The following is a 20,650-nucleotide window of genomic DNA, read 5'->3' as shown; positions in this document are numbered from 1 at the left end:
GGACCTTTATGTAAAAGCCCATCATGTCTTTTGGGTGTCAGATCTTTCATAAAATCTTTCAAAAAATATTTTACCAAACGGAACCTTCATTTAAAATGGTATTGCGCCACCTTCCATTGCCCATTGGACTAAAAGATTCCGCCATCTGGGGGATGACCAGGATTCTTTGATCTTTCTAGTAACTTAAAAAAGGATTTGGAACAGGAGAAATCATAGCCAATTATGATACGCCACGTCATCTTAACGCGGGACCCACGCATGCGGAGACGACGTGGTTTATCATTATAGGTGCAAATATTATAAGCATCCTCTCTCTATTTGGGAGATCGCCATATCGGAGACGTTGCCAGTTGCCAGTTGCCACTTATGATGACCACGTAACTAACTCCGCACCACTAAGGTCTGTATCGTTTACCTGTCAAAAAAAAAAAAAAAAGTCTGTATCGTGTATTGTACTCTTGTATGATGCAGACGAAAATAATTTCATGACGAATATGCCCTCAGTGCCGACTGCCATTGCTTTGAGATGTAGGAGGGAAGTAATTTGGATTTATATTAAAGAGTTGGGATATAAAAGTCAATGAGAATTTTCATAAATTCTCTGAACAAATAAACAGACACACTTATTATCGGAACTCCCTTTTTTTTTTTTTTTTGTGAGGAGTAGCCGTATCTGGTCTCAAATGCTCTGTAAAGCTTCATTGGGAATGGCTTCCATCCCTTGTTCTAGGGTTTGTTCCTTCTCTTCTGCATTTTCGTTTCGCATACCACAAGATTTTTTTTTTTAGATTCTTTTGATTGGGCATTGGTGATATTCTTTTTATTCTTTTTTTTTTTTATGTTGTTTCTGTGAATATTTTTAGTTATTTCTAACTCTATTGTATGTTTTTGAGTGATTGGATCTTTTTTTATCCAATTTTGGTTGATTTTGGATGAGGATGGTGAGCAGTAGGATAGGAGATTACTGATCCCACTGTTTTTATAAGATCCAAAATAAAACTTGAGAGTGAAAAAGTAGCTACATAAATTTAGGAATAAACAGTAGATATTTATGAAAAATTATGTTCATAAATATTCATCACCGAAGCCAATTGTTATGAAAATCGAGAAAACTGAAACCAATTGTTATGAAAAATTATATTCATTATGGAAGCCTCATCCAAGAGATAAAAGTTTTGGGAAAAGTTACCTGCATTTATTAAGATGACATAAATGTAGGACCCATACTATAGTTCACTGCATATGACAAGAATTAAGAGACCAATGTAATGAAATGCCAAGATTGGTGCGTGTTCATGCTTTGCGAATTATGATCAAAACCCTTACTTTTCTTCCAAATTTACAGGTGAGGAAGGGGCCTTGTTTATGGCCAGGCATGAGCCAGTACTTCTCTAGAAAAAGTCTTGTATACGGATTCAGGACCCTCTTGTCAATGCCATTGAAAACCTTGCGGGGAGGTAGTCATTCTCTTGGAGTTTTATGTAGCATTTCCAGTATGGCTTCCACATTGCAAATTGAACTGGTAAGCATATTTTCTTGTTTTTCATTTTTCATAGGAATGTTGCTTTGACATATTTGCTCTGTAGAATTTGTTGATCTTGTGGATTCTTCAAGAGTTCATCTTATGAACTTGCTGATATCCCCAGCTTTGGTCGAAGGTGCAATTAATGCTGCATTTAATGAGAGTGCAAAAAGCATATATATTGATGTAAATGCAAATTTGGTAAACAAGTATAAATACAAACTTGGTTCATTTTCTCGTTGATAAATTTTGTATTGTTTTTGGTTGTGATGGGTACAGACACGAATTTCAAGACTGGAATCTACCTATTTTACATAGACAAACTTTGAGTGTAAAAGCATGCTTCCATGCTTTGCTCCCATTTTGAATGCACAAACATCATAAAAAAGAAGTTTACTTTCATTTTTAGTACAAAGATGTATTCTTACCAAGCAACTGCAAAACTGAACTGGAGTATGACTTTTTTTTTTGATAAGTCTGAACTGGAGTATGCTTTTTTTTTTATAAGTCTGAACTGGAGTATGATGTGCACATACAGAGAGGCTGTTTCCTGTTTCAAAAACAAAATATGATTGTGCTACTGGTAATAAAGAACATGAGTCAAAGAGTAAAGAAAAATTGTATCTTAGGCTCAGTCAAATCCAGCCAGTTGGAGGCCCAACAACCAGTAGCAATGCCCACCTATATCTCAGTTATTCGAAAGGAGGAAGAGTCTCTAGAAGGCCCCACAAGAAGATTCCCTGTCAGAGATCGTTGCAGCATTTTCAAGAGTTAGTTACACAATCATGTAATATCTGATCCAACCATATAAGGGAGAAAAGGATTAGCTGAACACAATAGCTATTCAGCCAGCTGTGGAACCAATGATAAACAGCCATTGCATTCAGCTAATATGATTTATATATAAGGCCAGATACTCCATATGCTGCTGAATCCTTAGTTTCCATGTTCAGTTTACTTGTCATGCTTTAGCTCCACACACCTCAGACAAATGGTGCTGTAATAGCCTGCAAGACTTCCCCAGACCTAGAAAAGCAGGTCACACAGAAGGCAATCAAGAAGACCAATATTGTTTCTAGCTGAACAGGTTGCCACATTCCTGTTATTCTGTTAACACCACTTATTTACAGTATACATCAGGTTTACACAGACCAGAACATAAATTTCAGCCCAATTGAACCATATGGACAGTATACATCAGGTTTACATAGTTTTAATTTTTTTCCCACCATGTATTCTTGGTTGTTGTTGAAATAACTTAGCTTATTTTAAGTTTAGTGCTGCAAGGGCAACTTTGTAATTTTCTCTTTTCTTTTTTCTGTATGGTCGCCCTAGTATAAATACCAAATAAACTGGTGCCGCCAGTTGACTTTTTGCCTCTCTCAATTCTGTCTCTCTTCTCCCTTCTTCTTCTCTTCTCTCTGTTCTGGAATCATACCATCTCAGCACCAAGAAAACATGGTATCAGAGCGGCAGATCCAATCTTAGGACCAGGGCAGCGCTTCTTTCCTTTTTTGTTTATTGGTGATCGAACCAAAGAACAAGATCTCTGGTGGATGTGTGAGGAAGCTCACTGCAAGACTGTTCTTTTTTCTTGGTTGTGAGCCCAGAAACTATTGGGAAAAAAAATTGAATGCTGTGAGTTTTTTTTTTTTAGTTTTTCTTCCTCAGTTCTTTTTTCTTGGTTGTACCCAGATGTGTGGGTTATGTGGGTCTAATGACCTGCGGGTGGTGTGAGAGTGTCTTCTCTCATTGTATGTGGATCGAGTGATCCTTATTATGCCCAGAAATGTGTTATTGCTTCAAGACTACAGATCTGTAACTGCTGTAACAGCAGTTTATTTCCTTATTCTATTCATATTGAACCTAAGTTACTATGTGAAAGCTGTTTTGTTGCTAGAGGGAATGGTCAGATCTGTTTTTTGATATACCTTACACATCTGAAATGGTGTGTGATCAGTCTGAAAGGGCTTAGTAGGGCTGAAATCTGAGAACAGTAATGGTGTGTGACCAGCTGTGATTTCTTTGTGAGAACAAGTTTTTTTTTTTTTTTTTTTTTTTTTTTTTTTATGTCCTGAAGTGTGGCGGAACTGAGACTGCAACCTGTTTTTTGACTGTATTGTGGGTCTGAACTGAACTGGAAACTTGTTCTCTAGCTGGTTTGTGATTGATCAGATTTAGCTTCTATGTCTTGAGAAGATTCTGGTATGTCTGGTGTTACCTCTAGTCAGAGTGGGATGAACGGAGGTTTTTACACGAGTTTTCCCATGGTTGTGATTCCCTTTGATGACCTCGATTACCTAGAATGGTCGAGGGGAATCAAGCTCTACATAGCTACAAGGGGAAAAGCAGGGTATATCAATGGCAGAATTAGAGAACCCCAGTCTAGTGGTGTGGAACATGATAGGTGGGACCAGGAAAACAGCATGGTGATGTCATGGCTGTTATTGTCTATGCTGCCACAAGTGAGAAAGACCTTCATGTGGGCAGAAACAGCTCATGAGATATGGGAGTAGGCACAATTTGCATATTCTGAACAACGACATTATGCTAAAATATATCAGTTGCAGGCTGCCTCCTCAACTTGTAAACAGGGGGAGAGAAGTCTCTCCGTCTACTATTCAGACCTGACTTCTGTTTGGAAGGAACTAGATCACTACCAGAATATAGACTGGAAGTGTGACGTAGATGGCAAAGCATACAAGTCTCTGGTTTCCCAGCAACGAGTGCTTGCCTTTCTCTTAGGGCTGAATCCCATATATGAATCTATCAGGGTTCAGATATTGGGGGGTAAAGACCTCCCATCAGTACAAGAAGTATATCCTCTAGTGCAGTCAGAAGAGAGCAGACGGAATGTGATGAATAATCCTGAGGAAGAGAATGTTGCTTTAGCAGCTAAAGGGAGTGTTGCTACGGGTGGTGGAAATTCCTTCAAGAAGAGTGACTTCCAAAAGAAAGTTGATGATAAAGATAAGTTATGGTGTACACATTGTCAGAAGTCTAGGCATACTCGAGAGACATGTTGGGAGCTTCATGGGAAGCCAAAGTGGGCTCAGGAAATGAGTAAAAAGTCGGATCAGAATAAGAAGCCAGGACAACAAGGTTAGAGAAAGTTTAATGCAACAAATTTAGCCTCTCAAGAGCCTCAACATCTACCACCACTATGAGTCCTTCTGGGACTGATCTGAGGGAAGATATCATTAATTCTTTCCGTGACCATTTGGAGTTGTATGGAAGGGCAATCCGCCAGATGGATTATGCTTCTCCACCCTCGACTTCCTTTGCATCTACATCAGGTAACAGTAATTCTTCCACAGCTTTCCATGTGTCCTCTCATCCCTCAGACTCCTCATGGATAATAGATTCTGGAGCCTCAAACCATATGACGGGTAAGTCCAATTGTTTTCAAAGAATATTTCCATAGTGATCTCATGGAGTTCTTTGCTTCATGCAGATCCATACACCGTAGCTCTTGCGCTAGAACCCCCCCAGCAAAATGGTGTTGCTAAAAGAAAGAATCGTCATCTCCTTGAAGTTGCTCGCGGGTTACTTATACACATGAATGTTCCTAAACGTTTTTGGTTGGATGTTATGTTGTGTGCTGCCTATCTCATCAACCGTATGCCATCTCACTTGTTAGGGTACAAGGCTCCCCATTAGCTTCTTTTTCCCAAGGCTCCCCTCTTCTCTATTCCTATCCGTGTGTTTGGTTGTCGTTGTTTCGTCCAGGACCTTTCTCCTACTCGTGGAAAACTTGATCCTCATACCATTCCTTGTGTCTTTTTGGGTTATCCTTCTTCCCAAAAGGGCTATCGATGTTTTGACCCTGTTTCTAAGAATTACTATGTTTTTATGGATGTGTTTTTCTTTGAAAGTGATCATTTTTTCCCGGTTTCTCCTCAGGGGGAGAGTAAGGTGGAGGAGAAATCAGTTCAGGTTCAGGTTCTTCCTCCTTTGCCTGACCCTCCTCCATTCCGTGTTTTTCGTCGTCTCAAGAACCAACTAAATTCAAGAGCTGTGGAGCAACTTGAAACTGTACCGCCAACATCATCAGATTCACCGGGGACAGATCATATCCAACCAGGTACTATCATTCCTATTTATGTTCCTGATCCTCTTGCCATAGATATTCCATCTAGTGATGACCTTGACATTCCTATTGCAAAAAGGAAGGGAGTTAGGTCCTATACCACCAAGTTTCCTATTACCCATTTTGTTACCTATGAGAACATCTCACCCTCCTTTTGTGCTTTCATTTCTTCCATTGACAATATCCCTATCCCAAAAAATGTGGCAGAAGCTCTCTTAGTACCTGAATGAACAGATGCAATGAAAGAAGAGATAAATGCCCTACATAAAAATGGTATGTCGGAATTAGTGGATCTTCTCGAGTGTAAGGAACCGATAGGGTGCAAGTGGGTGTTCATAGTGAAGCACAAGGTTGATGGCACAATAGAAAGGTACAAGGCTAGGTTGGTGGTAAAAGGGTTTACTTAGGTACATGGTGTAGATTATGCAGAGACTTTTTCCCCAGTAGCCAAGATGAACTCCATTAGAGTCCTTTTCTCCCTTGCGGCAAATCTTGATTGGGATCTTTATCAGCTAGACGTTAAAAACGCCTTCTTGAATGGAGACCTTGAGGAAGAGGTGTACATGGTCCAACCTCCTGGCTTTAGTGCCCTAGGCAAAGAGCAAAAAGTGTGTAGACTAAAGAAGTCTTTGTATGGTCCGAAGCAATCATCGAGAGCCTGGTTTAGCAAGTTTCATTTGGCTATACAGCAGATTGGCTACAAACAATGTTAGATTGACCATACTCTATTTGTAAAAAGAGGAGAAGGAAATATTGCAGCCTTCATAGTGTATGTTGATGACATTGTGATCACAGGTGATTGGAAGGTTGAAATTCAGAGACAAAGATTTCTTAGCCACTCAATTTGAAGTGAAGGATCTAGGTCCCCTTTGATATTTCCTTGGAATTGAAGTGGTCCGCTCTCAAAGGGGGATCTTCATTTCTCAGAGGAAATAGATCCTAGATCTATTATAGGATACAAGAAAACTAGGGGTTAAGCCAGCCGACTCCCTCATTGATCCAAATCACAGACTGGGTGACTGTTGTGGTGAAGTTGTCAAAGATGTAAAACAATTCCAGAGACTTGTGAGAATGCTCCTGTATTTATCCATGACTAGGCCAGACATTGCTTATGCAGTAGGTGTTCTTAGTCAGTTCATGCATGATCCTAAGACCACACACTTAGAGGCAGCAAAAAGAATACTCAGATACCTAAAGAGGTTTCCTGGAGCTGGTTTGTTATACCAAAAGAATGGTCCTTTGAAGATTGAAGTATATATAGATGTTGATTGGGCTAGACCAGTTGATGACAGAAAGTCTACTAGTGGGTATTGTTCCTTTGTGGGAGGAAACCTAGTCAGTAGTCACATGGAGAAGCGAGAAACAAAATGTGGTGGTTAGGTCTAATGCTGAAGCTGAATATAGAGCAATATCCCATGGGGTGGCTGAAGGCATGTGGATAAAGAATCTGTTGAACAAACTGTGTTTTCCTGTTGATGGCCCTATGCCCTTGTATTGTGATAACAAGGCTGCCATCAATATTGCCACCAACCCAGTTCTCCATGATAGAACTAAGCATATAGAGGTTGACAAACACTTCATTAGAGAGAAAATTGTTAATGGGGAAGTGTGCACCCCATATGTGAGTTCCAAAGAGCAACTGGCATATATATTTACAAAAGGCTTACGTCACTTGTGACACGATGATTTATGTGACAAGTTGAGCATGATTGATATCTATGTCCCAACTTGAGGGGGAGTGTTGAAATAACTTAGTTTATTTTAAGTTTAGTGCCGCAAGGGCACCTTTGTAATTTTCTCTTTTCTTTTTTCTATATGGTTGCCCTAGTATAAATACCAAATAAACTGGAGCCGCTAGTTGACTTTTTGCCTCTCTCAATTTTGTCTCTCTTCTCTCTTTTCTCTCTTCTCCCTTCTCCTTCTCTTCTCTCTGTTCTGGAATCATACCATCTCAGCACCGAGAAAACAGTTGTTTTATTCTATTAATTTTTTCAAGATATTTTTATTGTTAATAAAATTTCATTTTTCTCATTTTCACCAGGTACCTTGCCTCAAGGACAATTATGCCTATCTTTTGCATGATATAGATACAGGAACAGTTGGAGTTGTAGATCCTTCTGAAGCTGTACCTGTAATAGATGCATTGAGTAGGAAAAATCGAAACCTGACCTACATACTCAACACTCATCATCATTCTGATCATACTGGTGGGAACACAGTGCTAAAAGCAAGGTATGGTGCAAAGGTATGATAAGATTGATTAGTTCATTATAAAATTGACGAAATAATTTGTTTTCTCCTTTTTCAATTGGTTAGAAATGATAAAGTGATATCTATACATACCTTGATCAATTATTTAATATGTATTTTTACTGAATGCCATTTTTTTCTTAATCGTTAACTAAATTGGAAGTGTATATTGGCAATATTCAAGAAATAAATGAAGAACACTTGGTTCTTTGTAGGAAGGAAGGAAGATGCCATCTTTTCTGATTGGATAGTCAAGTGGAAGATATTCATGGGGTCACAATGCAGAGCATAAGTGGGCCTTTCCCACTCAATGACATGCTGCTATTCAGAATGTAGCTTTATGGTGCATGGCATGAACCCGTAGTAGTGCAAGCAAAATAACAAGGCCCAATTGTTGCACCTACAGCATATGAGCGACTTACAGTCCAGTTCTGACCCATGGCCCAACTTGTTGACTTAATTATAAACCATATCAAAGCCCACCCTAGTAGGCCCAGAAAGGAAGAGTTTAAAGGGAAAACATTCTAGATTAATTTGTATTTTGCCTATTTTTCCACTAATTGCACTTTTCTGGTTCAGATCTGACTTGGAGAGCAAGAGAAGAGAAAAATATTTTGGTAGACAAAAGAATGAGTGAGCAGTCACCCTCTTGTTATCATATTGGGGTGAACATAAAATACAGTAAAAGACAAGTATGCCCCTAAGTCACTAAACCGTACATTGGGTTATAAATGTCAATCATTCCCAACTTGTTACGAGTTTAGCGTGTCCTAGGGCAGAAACTTCTTTGGTGAGAACATCGGGTTGTAAGGACACCAACAACATATGCAATGTTTGGACAGGTCATAGATAAATACAACAATTGATAAAAAAAAATAGATAAATACAATAAGTGTCGAACAGGTCTCTAGAACTGTTTGACATTTGTAACTACATCCCTCGCACAACTATCCAATTTGTGATTGGGTTCAATAGAGTGTTAACTAGTTTGCACCCCAATTTTCCTGCATCCTATAACAGATCTAGGATATATTTCTTTTGGGAAATGAAGATGCCTTTCTTTAGGTCTAGGAACCTCAATCCCTAGAAAATACTTTAGGGGGTCCAGATCCTTTACCTCCAACTGAGAAGCAAGAAATTCTTTTAACTTGTGAATTTCTGATTTCCAATCACCAATAGTGACTATATCATCTACATAGACAATGAGAACAACCAATTTCTTATCTCCTTTCTTCACAAACATGGTCTGATTTGATTGATACAGTTTAAACCCCACCTACTGGATTATTTTATTGAATTGATCAAACCATGCTCTTGGGGATTGTTTCATCCCATACAAGGGTTTCTTAAGATAGCAGACTTTCCCTTTACCTCCCTTGAAATATAGGGGGCTGCATCATATACACCTCTTTCTCTAAGTCTTAGAAAGCATTCTTCACATCAAGTTGATGAAGATGCCATCCCAAATTAACTATCAATGATAATAGGACTCATATGGAGTTCATTTTGGCTATAGGTGCAGAAGTCTTTGTATAGTCTACCACTATACATTTGTGTGAAACCATAATAATGTATTCATTTATATGAACAGAAAGATATATTTAATGGTCCCCCCTCCCCCCCCCCCCCCCCCCGAAAAAAAAAAATAAAAAAAAAAGAAATAGATTACAGTTGAGTCCAATACAACAGGCCTCTTTCCCTTCAAGAAGATCTACCAGTACCAGTTTCCATGTGTTATTCTTATGTAGGACATTGATCTTTTCCAGTATAGCCTGCCTGAGTCCACTCAAGAGATTCCAAGGCTTTTGCAAGAGTTTTTGGAATTGAAACACTAGGCACGATAGAACAATAAGTACAATATGAAGGAGACAAAGAATCAAGAGAAGTGTAATGAGCAATAGGGTTTTTGGTAGTGCAAGGTCTAACACTTTTACAATGAACAATAGGAACATCAAGGTCATTAATAATAGGTGTAGGAAGAAAGAGAATGGAAGGCAGAGAGGGAAGCTTTGTTCATGCTAGCAAGTGGAGAGAAAAACTTGGAGTCGAGGCAAAGTCGTTTGTGCTGGAGGAAATCTCCACCAGAAGAGGAGCTGTACTGAAACTTATTGAGCTATCGAAGGCAATGATTCTGTTGAAAGGTAAAGCTGCCCTGTGGTTCAAAGGCTTTCTAGAAGGAGGTATCTATTCATAGAGGAGGGTGAACTAGAGAGTTTCATACAAAGAAGAAAATACCATCTATTGGGCAGAGGTAAAGGAAAACAAAAATGGAGTCTACATGACACTGGCCGAGTTCTTTAGCCATGGAAAAAAAGGCTGGTGTGCATTCCAGAAGGCAAGCAAAGCGGGGGTTGGAAACTAGAGGCGGATGCTCTACAACGTTTTCTGGTTTTAACAGAGGACCTGTGGATACGATAGAAAGATCAGGGATAAGAGAAGCAGCTTTAGATAAGAGCTCAGAAGAGAAGATAGTAGAACAAGGTTCAGGAGCCAGAATAGGGGTACAAAAGAAATCTAATATAATTGACCCTATAGACTCACTTTGGTTTTTGTCTGCAGAACCAAAATTGTCTCTTGATGGAATTGTAGGAGTGTGGGAAAGAAGGTACGTGATCACAGTAGATAAGGACTTACCTGACTGGAACAAAATTTTGAAGGAGGTTTCGAGGAAGCTGAACATAAATGAACCAGCTATATTAAGGCCTTTTGATTCGTTTAAGGCTCTGCTAGATATTGGGAACAAGACATTGGTGACTTCAACAGTTGAAAACAGTGAGGGTATGGTTCTGATACACTGTTGGCATCCCTTGTCAAATGAGGTCGTCAGTCTTGAAAGAGCTTTCACAATTAAACTGTGTGAAGAGGGAAGTGATTCCAAGGGTCCTGCATCTGCTAACAAAGGGCTGCTGGTACAAGGTTTGGATTGCTTTGGGAGCCAAAGCATTTCTCTGGGATGGGGGAATGAAGGAGGAAGAAGAAGGTGATGTGGAATTGTGGTCGATATGTGGCGCCGAAGAGAAAATTGATTGGTGCCACATGGAGGAAGCTCAGTCAAAGTTTAAGGACCATAAACCCTCAATGGAGGAAAACCAAATGTTCCCTGTGGGAAAAGGTTTCCAGCAGGTTCCCAAAAATCAAAAGATGGGGACTTCTGTTGTTTAAGATCAGACGGCTAGGAGGAAGACTTGTGCTGAAGCTTTGTCAGAAGAGGCTGACGTATTCAACAAGCCAAATGGACCGGCGGCAGATTTAAATTTCTTGGGTGCTAAGAGGTGGGTAGCAGAGTGGGTCGGGTCAGTCCAACCAGGTGCTTTAAGTGAAGAGATATTGTCAAGGAAGGTGGCTGGGTCTAACAAGGTATGTGATGACATGATGTAGGTGTTAAAAAGGTGGACTTATCAAATTCTAAAAGTTCAAAGTGGCAGGTGGATAGGTGGTTTGAGAAGAGGGATGAGCCAGCCCAACCCGGTTCAACAAGAGGGGTGGGTTTGAGTTCTTTTTATTTGGGACGTGGCTCTTTACAAAGTCACGTGCCCCGTTCTTTTGGGTCAATTGGGGATGAGAATTTGGATCTATCATCGTCCCCATCGACTGACTCTTGCACCCAACAGAAGACGACATCGACAATGGAGAAAGCTAAGAGGCGAGTTGGGTTCTCACAGGGTTCAGCTGGATGGACAACCACTACTCTAGCCTGGAGGCCGATTACAGAAGAGCATTCTACTACACCAGATTGGCCAAATCCAAAATTTAACAGAGAAGATAAAGAGGAATCAGATGCAGATAGCGATTAGGACGATGTACAATTTGAATGGGAGGAAGAAATTAACCAACCGTTGAGTATAGGGAGCCTAGAATTGATTAAGGCCTGCAGGAGATTGGGGGATGATGAGTTGGGCAAAGAAATACTGTAGATTCTTCAAACGAAATGATCCTGTTGAAGGAGTTTGGGTCTGGGGAGGCTTCTATTGATTGTGTAGTGACTTCACCACTGGCCAAGGGAGAGGATTTAGGTGATCTTACATTAAGACAGAGGGCGGATCATAAAGTCTGGGGCACATGAGCACAGTATCCCCTTTCCTAGGAAGTTGCGCAGCCTTGTTTTCACAGGATTCCAACTATCCTGAGCTTGCATTGGGTGGAACTTACGAAAGTTATGAACATGGAGTTTTCTACCCGTCTATGTTTCCTTCAGTTAGTGTTTGTCCTTTTGGTCCCTCGGAAACCTTTGCTAATACTATATTGTGTGTGTCCTTCCCTATGTTTGCATAACCAGCAACAGCTTAGAAGCCAATGGGTGTTGATATTTTATTTGCCACAGAACTTGGAGGTGATACGGAATCAAAGGAAATGAGGGAGAGGGGGAAAGAGAAAGTTCTGGAGTTGGGTACAGAGAATTTGACTTTTTTGAGGTCAAAAGAAGAAGAGAAGGTAGTGTTTGCAGAACCAGATTTGAGTCAGAAGCTAGTGGATGCTGTAAATATCTCTGCCACAAAGCTTGGAGGTGATTTGGAATCAAAAGAAGTGTGGGAGACAGGGGTGAAAGAGAAAGCTCTGGAGTTGGGAATAGAGGATCTGAATTTATCGGAGCCAATAGAAAAAAGAGAAGGAAGGGGAAGAGATAGGATAACAAGGAGAAAACGCTAAATCTAGTGTTGAGGAGGGAAAATGGTAGTTAGAAAGAGTCTGGGAAAATTAAGGGAGTTGCCTAAGAGGAAAAAGAAGAAAGCCACATTAGAGAATCCCTTAGGTATGAAGGTATACACAAGGAAGGAAAAAGGAAAGAAAAGGAAAAAGAGTGAATTGGAAAAGTTTATCAGTGTGATAGACTATGAGAGGGAAGAGAGCAGAAGGAAAGGTAGAAGATGGGTAGGCTGTTAGTTATGGCTCTAAAGTGTGGGCTCATTGTTTGATGTAGGTATGAAGATTATAAGCTGGAATGTGGGAGGTATAGGGAATGCAAACAAGAGACAACTAATAAGAGAAGCCCTCAAAAAGGAAAAAGCGAATTTGATATTATTGCAAGAAACTAAACTTCAGGAGATAGGAGATGGATTAGGAATATCTGGGGTGTAAGGGGTTAACATTGGGTTTTTGCATCTTCATGGGGAGCCTTTTGGAGGCATTCTCACTATTTGGAAGAATGAAATGTTGGAGGGTATGGAAGAGCTAGTAGGGCAATTCTAGAATGTTGACTGATGGTAAGGATTGGGCATTGACAAATGTTTACGGTCCAAACTCCTATAAAGATAGGGTCCATTTTTGGGAGGAATTGAGTGCAGTTAGAGGATTGTGGGAGGGACCATGGTGTTTGGGTGGTGACTCCAATATAATTCGGTGATATATCTACTAACTTTTTACTGTTCAGCTTCTGTCATATTACTCCGAAGAGTCAATTTATTAAACTCTTTTGTGTAATCCTTTACACTCTTTCCCCGTTCCCTTAAATTCTGCACCTTTTGGTAAAGAGTTTGCTCATAATATGGTGGTAAGAATTGTGATTTCAGCTTTTCTTTCATTCTTCCCCAAGAACTAACCTTTCTTTTCCCCTTCCTTTCTCTGTCCCTTTGATAACTTTTCCACCAATCCAAGGCAGTCCCATGCATCTTTTCTGTCACAAACTCCACTTTTCTTTCTTCATTCATTTCCTTCCAATTAAAATAATTTTCAATGCTGTCCAACCAATCTAGAAACTCTTCGGGTTCCAACTCACCATCAAACTCGCTAATATGAAGTTGAACACCATGACCTTGATTGGATTGTAAAGCTTGCATTATCTGGTCTTCCCATCATTGGTTGTTATTCCTTTCATGTTGATGACCTTCAGGTTGCTTAATGTCTTCTTCACTTGATTCTTCACTAATAATATCAGTGGGTTGTTTATCAACTCTAGGAGCTTGTTTTCTTCTTCGTAGCCCCAAATCACTTGTTATGTCACCATCCCTAGTAGCATTTTGAGCTACAAGTTGGGCAAGACACACAATATGTTCTTGCAGCCCTCTTTATAGCCTCTTGGAAAACCTCTACAGTGATATGTTGTGGCCTTCTACCACACCTACCACGTCCACCCCTTGCAGCCATAATAATATAGCAAAACACAACAAGGAGATGAACTTTGAAGCAAACCCAAGGAAAGAACTTTTTCTAATGCCACTTGATGTGGACAGAAAAACCAATTACATGCAGCATTTCAAGTGTACAGTAATAAGCACAAGAAATACCTGGTTGCAAACAACAAAACAAGTTGGTTTTTTAGGGATTTTAGACTTGAACCTGAAGTAGAACTCCTGGAATAGTTATGCTATGGTAACAATGGCATCAAGCTGGCCTCCTGTGCGGATGCAGCGATAAAGGGATTGGAAGGTGCTAAAATGAGTTAACTCAGCAAAACCTAAGCTCCTTATACTTGAAAACCCTAGCTAGGGCTGAGCTACAACTCAAACAAGTGAGAAAGAACCAAAAGACCTCTATGAAAACAACCCCCTTCTCTTTTATAAGACTCAATGGCTTGCTGGAGAAGCCAATTAATATATTTACAAATGAGCCCCTAGAATGTTTCCCTTTCACAAACAACTCCTTAAGAACAAAGCTAACTTCAAATAAACCCCCAAAAGATAACTTTTGTTACAAAAAGACCCAAGAGACCAAAACCCAACAGATGTGCACCCAACTTCCCCTGACCAGAATCTGAATTATAAAATAACGAAAATACCCCTGGACCCAAACTGTCAACAAAGCTACCCAAAAACAACAATTTGGGATCCTACATTCCTACTACAAAAAAAAAAAAAAAACATGCAAAGCAGAATACATTCACAATTTTTTTGGGCCTCATCATTATAAATATCTTGTTCTTGTTTTTTTTGTAGAAGCAAATTGTTAGATGAGTGATATTATTGTTTTTAATGTGTTATATCTTTAACATCTCTTGGGACACTCAAATTATTTTGGTTACATGTAGGTAATTGGCTCCAGCATAGACAAGGATAGAATTCCTGGCATTGATATAGCTCTGAACGATGGGGACAAGTGGATGTTTGCAGGCCATGAAGTGCTTGTAATGGAAACCCCTGGTCATACAAGAGGTTGTATTCTCGTACCTATTAATAGACTATTTTCATGCTTATAGAGAAATAAGGTGTTTCTACACACTCATGATTGAGCTTATGGTTAACTTATCAAAAAGAAAAAAGGATGTAGGAAGAAATGGGGTTGTGTATTTTAATTAATTCAGGGAGGACATCATTTGGGCCTCCGGATCTGCTACCCACTACTTGTTCCCACATCTATACCCATGAAACACCGCTGCCGTGCATTGGGAACATCTCCCTATGATTGAAAAGGGAGATATTCCCAATGTGCAGCTGTTATATCCCGTGGGTAGGGATGTGGGAACAAGTAGCGGGTAGCAGATCCGAGCCCCTCCTGTGAGCCCAATGGAGAGGATGTTTATGGGTTGTCTATTTGTTCCAACAGGGAAAACAAAACTAGAAATTGTACGGATTTTTATTGTATTTTCTTATTCTTTGACAATAGGAGTATTTTAGTCATTTTTCACAATGTATGTAAGGTACAAACTATTTGGTTTGTTTATTTATAGTGTAGTTGTGTTTAAAATTTTATCATTGGTTAAGTAGATGGATTGACTAAACTTATTCAACAGGAGGTCCTGTGGTGCTTGATGTTTGCTGATGACATTGTATTAATTGATGAAACTAATGAAGGATAAAATGCAAGTTTTATAGACAATATACACATATATTAGAATAAGTAGGATCAAAACAGAATACATGCAAATTCTCAAAAATTTTACAATAATAGGAGTGTAAAGTGCAAACTAGGGTACACTTAGGATTTGAGACCAAGAAATAAATCAATATGACCTCTTTTGTTACTTTGGTTCAATAATTCATGACAAAGGAGGGATTTGAGGAAGATGTCACTCATAGAATTAGAGCAGGATGGGCAAAAAAAGGGGTGCATATGTGATAGGCAAATACCACTTTGGATAAAAGAAAATTTCTATAAAATAGTTTAAGGCCAGCTAAATTGTTTGGAGAAGAGTGTTGGGCAGTTAAAAACAGCATGTCCAAAAAAAATCAGTGTGCCAGATAAATGAGAGAAAGTAGACTGAGATGGTTTTGTCACATGCACAAAAGACTGTTTACAGAACCTGTCAGAAGAAGTGATCTGTTAAAGTTGGAAGAGGTTAGAAGAGCTATGGGCAGACTGAAAAGGACTTGGGAGGAAATAGTAAGAAATAATTTAACATTTAAGTGGCCATTATTTAACAATGGATATGGTACTGAACAGAACGGAATGGAGAAACAGGAATTATATAGCTGACCCCATATTGTTGGGGCAAAGCTTAGATTACGATGATGGTTAAGTAGTTTAGAATTTATTTAGTTTAGTTGTATTTTGAGTGGAAGAATCACAATTTTAAGTCTTAGTCTAGAAAGGAGTTTGACTGACCTACATAGTTTTACATGTATAAAATTGCAAAAACTTGGCTAATGAATTTTCTACATGTGTGGCTTTTCCAGATTTAAGCCATATTTTAATTCTTCTACCATTTCAAAATGTTTACTAAGTGTATCCCTATGGTTTACACTTAACATTTACTATTAAAATATATGCTTCTTATGTGTATATAGCATATTTATAGTCATTTCATACTTAGATTTACTGATTTAGTCTTATCAATGCATTTTTGGGCTTTATTTGAGTTTTCATAGTGTACCCATCCATATCTTAATGTTTCCACCATATCCATGTTTTGCCCAAGTGTGAAAGGTTAAAGTGCACTGTAGTGAACTGCAGTTTTTGAGCAGTCTTCTAATTCTCTGTTGGTTTAAATTTCAAGCAGGCCATATTAGCTACTACTTTCCAGGATCTGGGGCTATTTTCACAGGAGATACTTTGTTCAGCTTGTCATGTGGAAAGCTTTTTGAAGGAACGCCTGAGCAGGTAACAATTTTCATGATCACAACCATGTATGCAACAACCTTTCCATTATTAATAACTTCATTTTCTTACAAAGGTCAAACGGGAACTAAGGATACAATATTCTATGTGTTGGCAACCATATATGCAAATTGCCCACCATATAAGGAAGAAAAGAAGAAAATTCAGCTATTTTCAAGTGTCTCTTGAGACTTACTGATAGGTCAACTATCATGTTTCAATTATGTTTTGTCTGTTCAAAACCTATGATGTATGGAAACCCGTACAGGGTTCTGTATTGTTTTAAAAACTTTGTTTTTAGTATAAATTCTTTATCCAACTGTGTCCTTGTCATATCTGGGTAACGTAGTTGAAAATAGAAGCAGACTGGATGATATGCATATCTGTTGATATATGACTAGTTATCAGCCTATCATATACTCAATCTTAATGTACTTGCATAAATGTAAACCATATTTGTACATGGGGTGGAAATGAATCGAGCTTTTCACGAGCTATTTGAGCTTGACTCATGAAAATCTCGATTCTGCTCAGTTTAAACCGAGCTTGAGCCCAAGTGAAGCTCGGCTTGTGAGGCTCACGAGCCTAATTGAGCCTAATATATATAATATTTATTATATGTATACATACATACATATATATATATATATATATAATAATAATAATTTTTATATTTCTTATTTTTTGTATGTAAAATAAAAACAAATTTTTACATGTATAATAATAAATATTATACATAATATTTTTACTTTTTATATGTATGATAATAAATATTTTTTATAATTATTTTTATATGTATAATTTTTATTTTTTGTAGGAAGCTTGGCTTGTAGTCGAGCTTGAGCCAAGCCAAGCTTGAACTTGCAAGCTGTTGAGCCGAGCTGAATTCAAGCTCAAGTCTCTAGCTCGAATCAAGTTCGATCTTGAGCCTGGCATTGTTTAACAAGCTGAGCTCGAATAGCTAGGTAGTTGGCTCGGCTCGGCTTGAATCTACCCCTTGTACATTTGCAAAACCATGATGCATATGGCTGGTGGGAAGACACTCTTCAATTGCATTATCCCACTTCCTAGTCTTCAAATGCTACTTGACAAGATCCTTTGATGTAATTTCAAAATTGTGTAGCTTTCCCTGTAAACCTAAGAGGACTGACACTCCTTGGTTTCTTGAAGAAAACTCAAATATAAAACATGTGGGGTGTCAGTCCACATATTTCTAATTATTCTCCTTCTCTTATTCCTATTAGTCTATTACCTCTTGAGTCTTCCTATAAGTGGGAGGCCCAATATAGGAAAAGACTCAAGAGATAATAGGAGTAAGAGAAGGAGAATAATCAAGAGCATTGTGGTTAAAAGGAGATAAGAACACTCAATTCTTTCATGCATATACAAATGGAAGAAGGAAAAATATGATCACTAGGGTGCAAGTGGACGAGGAGGTGGTAGATACTAGATACATGGGGGGATATTCAAGAAAAACTGGTGGCCTACTACAAGAGGTTGTATACGGGGAGAAATTGGAGCTGGGTGTCATTGGGAAACTTAGAACCAAGTCGGTTGAGTGATAGTTCAGCAGGATGGCTAGAAAGGTCCCTTGAAGTAGCAGTAGGAAAGGTGGAGTTGAAGAAGATTAATGGGGATCAAGGACCAGGCTCAGATGGTTTCAACTTTAATTTCATTAAAAGTTGCTGGTATTTCTTACAAGTCGATTTCATGCAGATGTACAAGGAGTTTTGGGAAACCAAAATCATAGACAGAAGGGTAAATGCTACATTCGTAGCTTTAATACAGAAGAAGAGCGGAGCAGTGCACATAAAGGATTTCAGGCCAATAAGCCTAATAAGCAGCTACCAAAAAAAAAAAGCCTAATAAGCAGTCTTTATATGGTAAAAGTGTTGGCAAGCAGGTTGAAGAGAGTGATTCACGAGGTGGTAGGGGAATCTCAGATGGTGTTTGCAGAAGAAGGCAAAGCCTGGATGGGATTTTGGTGGCTAGTGAATGTATTGACTCAAGAATTAGAAGTGGAAGACCAGGCATGGTTTGCAAGATGGATATAGAGAAGGCATATGATCATGTGGAACGGGGTTTCTTGGAGGAGATGCAGAGGTTGGTGGGGTTTGGGGAGATTTGGAGGGATTGGATGTATGGGTGTATTCCATCAGCTTCTTTCTCTTTGTTAATCAATGGAGTATCATCTGAATTTTTCCAAGCTTCTAGAGGTTTGAGACAAAGGGACCCAATCTCCCCCTTGCTGTTTGTTTTAGTGATGGAAGCACTAAATCTGATCATGAAGAAAGGAGTTCAGAGGGATTGGATTAAAGGCTTTAAAGTAGGAGCTGAAGGACCGTGCATCTCCCACCTTCCTTGAATGCTTCAGTAAATCAAGTTCTGAATCTCAGAGCTATTCTAGCCAACTTTGAGGTGCTGACTGGATTGAAGGTGAACCTAGAGAAAAGCTTACTGATAGGAGTTGGGAACATAAGTAGGGAAGAGATGGAATGATTGCAGGGTTAATGGGATGCAAAGTAGGGGAATTTCCCTTCATATATCTAGGGCTACCGGTGGGGTCAAAGTCAGCAGCAATTAGCATTTGGAGGTCGTTCATAGAAAGAGTGGAGAGGTGGTTGGACAGATGGAAAGCCAAGTACTGATCATTGGGTGGGAGAATTACGCTTATTAAGAGTGTTCTGTCCAGCTTACCAACTTACTATCTTTCCTTGCTAAGAGTCCCTAAAGAAGTGGCTATGAAGATTGAGAAAATTCAAAGAGATTTTCTATAGGAAGGGGTGGGGGATCCAAAAAATTTCATTTGGTCAAGTGGAAAAAAGGTGTGCAGGTCAAAGGAGGGGGGATGTTTGGGGCTGAGAAGGGTAAGATTAATAAATAAAGCACTTCTAGGGAAATGGTTATGGAGGTTTAGGCAAGGGAGAGAGAGGGAGGATTTATGGAGGAGGGTGGTGGTTGGAAAATATGGTGTGGTCAGATTTGGGTGGGAATCAAGGGAACTAAGAAGTTCTTATAGGGTGAGTGTTTGGAAAGGAATCATGAGCTTCAATCAAGAGTTCAGAAGTTTGGTCAAGTTTAAAGTGGGGGATGGATCTAGAGTGAGGTTTTGGGAAGATGAGTGGCTTGGGATAAGGAAGCTGAGTGAGGTTCGCCCAAAGATTTTACAAGTTGACAGACCAACAAGTTTCAATAGACCACTGTTATGAGTGGAGAGGGGAGCAATTGATCTGGAATCTGAAATTCAGAAGGCCTCATTTGGATCAAGAAGTGGAAGAGTGCATCATGCTCTTGGAAAAATTAGAAGAGACCAGCATTTCTAGGTCTACAGAAGATGGCTTATGGTGGAAAGAATGTAAGGCAGATTCACTGTTAAGTCATTCTACAAGGCGCTAGTAAGAGAAGGAATGGGTTCAGACCAGATAAAAGGAGTGTGGGGTAATCCAGTCCCCCCAAGGGTAGAAAGCCTTTGCCAGGCTGGTGGCGCATGACAATATCCTCACCTCAGATCACCTGAAGTCTAGGGGATTGCATCTGGCCAGCTGGTGTTATTTGTATAATCAGGAGGAAGAAACAGTCCTTCACTTCTTCTCATGCAGTGTAGCAAGTTTCATTTAGAAGTTTTTCTCCTTTTTATTTGAGATGAGTGTCTTCCAACCAATGAGTCCAGCAGAGATATTTTCCAAATGGCCAAATCTCAGAGGCAGCAAGAAAGCTAGGATTCTCTGGAGTTGTGTGCTCCTTCTGCAGTTTGTTAGTCTATCTGGAAGGAGAGAAACAGAAGGGTTTTTGAGAATAGGTCAAAAAGCATTGAATACCTG

General features: G+C 39.3%; 1 protein-coding gene across 7 annotated transcripts in view; it reads left to right on the top strand.

The window, feature by feature from the left end:
* Positions 1 to 584: 584 nt before the first annotated feature.
* The window catches only part of LOC148873366 (putative hydroxyacylglutathione hydrolase 2, chloroplastic), a 45,954-nt gene continuing 25,888 nt past the window's right edge, over positions 585 to 20,650 (top strand). For all 7 annotated transcript variants that reach the window (XM_088951891.1, XM_088951931.1, XM_088951897.1 and 4 more), the window contains exons 1-5: positions 585 to 731; positions 1,346 to 1,522; positions 7,654 to 7,857; positions 14,824 to 14,947; positions 16,732 to 16,832. In XM_088951891.1, coding sequence (XP_088808017.1) covers positions 684 to 731; positions 1,346 to 1,522; positions 7,654 to 7,857; positions 14,824 to 14,947; positions 16,732 to 16,832 — 654 coding nt within the window. In that variant the 5' untranslated portion in view covers positions 585 to 683. The remainder of the gene's footprint in view (positions 732 to 1,345; positions 1,523 to 7,653; positions 7,858 to 14,823; positions 14,948 to 16,731; positions 16,833 to 20,650) is intronic.

This window comes from Nelumbo lutea, chromosome 1 (genome assembly GCF_056320005.1).
Source record: "Nelumbo lutea isolate HS-2025 chromosome 1, American lotus-T2T, whole genome shotgun sequence".
Taxonomy (NCBI): domain Eukaryota; kingdom Viridiplantae; phylum Streptophyta; class Magnoliopsida; order Proteales; family Nelumbonaceae; genus Nelumbo; species Nelumbo lutea.
This window is presented reverse-complemented; position numbering and strand designations above follow the sequence as displayed.